This window comes from Poecilia formosa, unplaced genomic scaffold (genome assembly GCF_000485575.1).
Source record: "Poecilia formosa unplaced genomic scaffold, Poecilia_formosa-5.1.2 Scaffold21, whole genome shotgun sequence".
Taxonomy (NCBI): Eukaryota; Metazoa; Chordata; class Actinopteri; order Cyprinodontiformes; family Poeciliidae; genus Poecilia; species Poecilia formosa.
Window position 1 is genome coordinate 3,194,795 of NW_006799960.1, and position 4,332 is coordinate 3,199,126.

The window sequence follows — 4,332 nt, forward strand, 5'->3', positions numbered from 1 at the left end:
TAATTTTTTTATTATTATTATTTTAATTAGTTTCAGTCACCAACCGGTGGAAGTGACTGGATTTGGAACTAAGTAAATTGTCACAGAAAGATTTCTGAGTGTGTCTGGCTTCGAATGTGCCAATCATGTGCATTGCTACAGTCACATCTTATCTGCTAACTGAGATTTATATGGAATGAAACTCTTTCTAAGTGACACAGAAACTAGTCTAAAACACTCAAAGGTTTGCTTTTTAAATGGAATAAAGATGAATTAAAATGTATTAAAACATACATTTAAATGTATTTGTTCTCAAGCAATAAATAGAGCATCACTGGAAAAAACATCACCGCGACTGTATTTTCTTCTGTAAAGATATGTGCTGCCACCTGGTGTCCAACAGCTGCTATTAGTCCAAAACAAGATCTCAACAGCAGGTGGCAGCACTTTTAAATCTAGTGAAATGAGAAGAACACACTGGGGAATTTTGTTTTGTTTTTTTCCCCCAGTGTGAGATATTTGCTGATAAAAACTTGTTAGCGCAGGATTATCTCGTAAAACCGAGCATAGACACTAATCTACGGTTTAAACGTGTATTTCTGTCTCTGTGGAGGTATTTTATTAGACTTTTTGGAATAACTCAGACTGAATATAAAGCACTGAATGACTGCTCTGAGGGGACCTGAAGCCATGAATGCTTCAGTGAATCTCAAACAGTGAGAACGAGTATTTCCACATGGATCAGGAAGGAGGTGGCAAGGTGAGGTGGGGATGGATTTCAGACCGTGAATGATTTTTGGAAGAAATACTTTTCTGTACTCTACTAATCTTCTTTCTACATCCATCCAGATCTGAAAAATGGCTACATTTCCACTCAGTGTGGGAGGTGGTGTGATTTATTCTGCCAGTCAGCTGTTTACTAAGTATCAACCTCAGGTGTGTCACAGTTAAAGCTGTTATTTGCGCCTCAGACAGTGGACTTTGTGTCAGTATGAACTGCTCAGGCACTTTGTTGCTTCGTTTTTGTTTTTTAAGTCAGTAACAAATAACAGTTGTTTTCATGAAGACTGAATGAAAAAGGTGCACGAAAAAGGTTAAAGCAATATCAAAGTTTTATTCGTAAAATGTAGTATAGAGAGGAACAGTAGTACAATTCAGACAGAAAAAAAGGAAAATGTAGTTCCATCTTTGAAAACCTTTGATAAAAACGTAAAAAGAGTAACCTGAATTTGCTTTGTGTTCGGAAAAAAAGGGCACTGAGGCGCGGCCCCGGGTTTTGCATCACTGTTAAAGTTCGAGACAGAGAGAAGAGTTGAAAAATACAACCTTTTTTTCTTTTTTCTTTTTGCAACAGCGTAAAAAAATACAGCTGGGAAAAAAAACCTCTGCTTTACATCTGTAGTGTTTTTGCTTTGCTTTTTTCTGTTTTTGTGGGATTTTTTTTTCTTTTGTCGATTTTGTTGTCCATATAACAAATACAGCATAAAATCTATCATGATACATCATAGCTTCTGCGTTTCATTCATTACAGTAAAATCAGTAGGATGGTAAATAGTATCAAAAGAACAAACATGACAGAGATGGTGAGATGAACGAGCACGCGGCGTGAAAACGGAGAAAGCAAACAGGTTAAAGTTCACCACAGCAAGAGGTTTGTGGCTGACCATGTTCCATTAATTCCATATATTCTTCATACATATATATATTTATCTCATATATTCTCAACATATATCCATACATATATATATCCGCAACATAACCCCTCCCACTGTGACTTGAAGGTAAAAAGTGACACAAAGAGGATGAATATCTCTATGACTTAAAATATATCTTCTTCCACTGAGCGTATAAAGGAAGTTACACATCTTCGGTATCATTAGCACTTCAGTACATACTGTATAATTCCACTGCATACGAACAGATACTGCTGTTCCAAGCTTTAAACCTGCAAACAATCAGTGTTTCTTTACAAAAACATGTGCTTGGTGAAACAAAGGAGGAAACATAAGTGGAAAAGACGAAAAAAAAAAATTAAATAAAATAAAACCAAGGTAAAGTGAATGATTTTGAAGAGTAAAAACATTTAAAAATCTCAACAGTTACAGACACGAGCAAGGATTTTTATTTTTATTTCTACACTAAGCAAGTATTCACCTGGCTTTTCCGCATACATTATATTCCAACAATAATTAATAAAAAACAATTTTGGTTGGACAAATAGAAATTAACAGTCTTGATTGCATTTTGGAGTCTATATATATATATATATACGTGTATGTATATAATATTAAATAACAAAAACAGGACATCTATTAAAAAAAAAAAAGATGCAACTGGAAGAAAGACAACAGTTTTTATATAGTTCCATTCAGACCCGCTTTTGGGGGAGAGACAAGCATAAAAAGAAAAACTCTTTTCATGAAAAGTAAGTGCATGTCTATGAGGCGCCATAGAGCTTCACTTTATGTGGAACAAAGTGTTTTCTACCTGGCAGACCTAAAAAAAACAAAAAAAAACACACACACACTCAAAAAGACAAATTAAACTGTTGACTTTAACAAATGCAAAATGGAGTTGTTTTAGACTCAAAACATCACGCGTCATAAATTTCTGCACGTTTCTAGCCCCGCCCCATCACAAACCAACGTTCAAGTGATTAGAAAATATATATATATATATGCTCTTTTAGCTTTCAACCTCAGTACCAAACATAAACAAACAGGTAATTGATGTCCATTTAGGTCCTCAAGATGGCGATCACAAGTACAGTTGGTAGTTTTGCAAAAAAAAAAAAAAAAAAGTATGTGTGTGCGCGCGTTAAATTAAAAATAAAAAGCTTCAAAACGATGGCAAAAGCATACCTGATAGTCGCCGTAGCAAAACAGTGTTCTATAGATTAAGCTGATTATATATGCATAACTGAGTCAGTTTAAGCTTTTATGATTATAAACATCATATATAGCCTGTAGGTCCAGTATTCTGCGACAAGCATTACAGCACCAAACGTTTCATCATTTGGCAAAAATTCAAGCTTTAAGTGAAAGACAAATGCTTTTGTTTAATAATAATAATAATAATAATAATAATAAAGTGTTACTGTGACGCTGTGATTTGTATAAAGCTAGCAATAACATTTCCCCTCTTTTTAAATTTTTTTTTTATATTTCCCCACCCTATTTAAAACAACAAACCCAATGTTGTCTTTTTTTTCTTTTTTTTTTTTAAGTATATTCAGTAGTTTTTGTTTCCTGCTAAATCTTGGTGTGCGGTCTGTTTGGCACAATATCACAGCCCTTTTTTTTCTTTAAATTAATCATAAATATGGCTGTGATACATTAGAGTCACAAAACAGATTTTTTGGTTCCAAGATTTTTGCAGGGAAAGAAAATAGGAAAAAAACAAAAAAACAAAAACAAAACAGAAACAAATACAATATTTAGCGCGTCTAAACAAGCTCTGCAGAGCAAGTATCACTCTTCCTGTGGACAGTAATGCTCTTCGTCTGTGTGCCTCAAGCAACACACTTTCAGGTCGCTGGCGCACACAGGAAAAAAAAGAAAAAATTGCATTTAATAAGACCATAATAAGCTCTTTTCATAAATTAAATAATTAACATTTCTTTGTTTAGATGATTGGCCTACCTCAACTCGAAAAAATAAAAAAAGAAAATTACAACACCCCACCCAACTTGCACCCCCGAAAAAACAAACAGGAAATAAAAATACATCACCAAAAACCTGATTCATCATATAATTCATCATTAGAATCATTCTCTTATAGGCGCTGGGCCCAGAGTTGGACACATTATAATAATAATAATAAAATCTGTACATATTGGAGTTCCCATACTAACAAGACTTAAAAAAAAAAAAAAAAAATCATCTCTTTGTTGTGTACTTGCACAATTAAGTAACCTCGAGGTTTGATAGCACTTTGGAGTTGATTGTTTACCAGCTAGGTTTTGTGTACATATATATATTAAACATCAACTTTTTTTTTTCTTTTCTTTTTTTTCAGATTTGTTTCTCAAGCTTGTTTAGATTTCTTAGTCCTCGTCTGGAGCGGCGGTGGCGTTGCACTCGCCCCAGTTTGATTGGTCATTGTCGGTGGGCTCCTCCCCCTCCTCCCCCTCCGCTTCCTCGACGTCGAAGTCGTCGTCGCGAGGAAACTCCATGCCCTCCAGGCCCTCCTGAGTGGCTTGGTGTGAGTCGGCGCAGTCGGCGCACACGCCGTAGCGCCGTGAACCGTGACGGATGCCGACGCTGGCGGCAAGCATGAAGATCTTCTTGCAAACCATGCATTTGTATTTTTTGTCTTTCTTGTGCACCTGAGAATAAAAATGAAGCGGGACGA

General features: G+C 35.5%; 1 protein-coding gene across 2 annotated transcripts in view; it reads right to left on the minus strand.

Annotated features, from left to right (window-relative positions):
- Positions 1 to 1,073: 1,073 nt before the first annotated feature.
- zbtb10 (zinc finger and BTB domain containing 10) overlaps positions 1,074 to 4,332 on the minus strand; it is a 24,302-nt gene continuing 21,043 nt past the window's right edge. For both annotated transcript variants that reach the window (XM_007547753.2, XM_007547752.2), the window contains one exon: positions 1,074 to 4,306. In XM_007547753.2, coding sequence (XP_007547815.1) covers positions 4,025 to 4,306 — 282 coding nt within the window. In that variant the 3' untranslated portion in view covers positions 1,074 to 4,024. The remainder of the gene's footprint in view (positions 4,307 to 4,332) is intronic.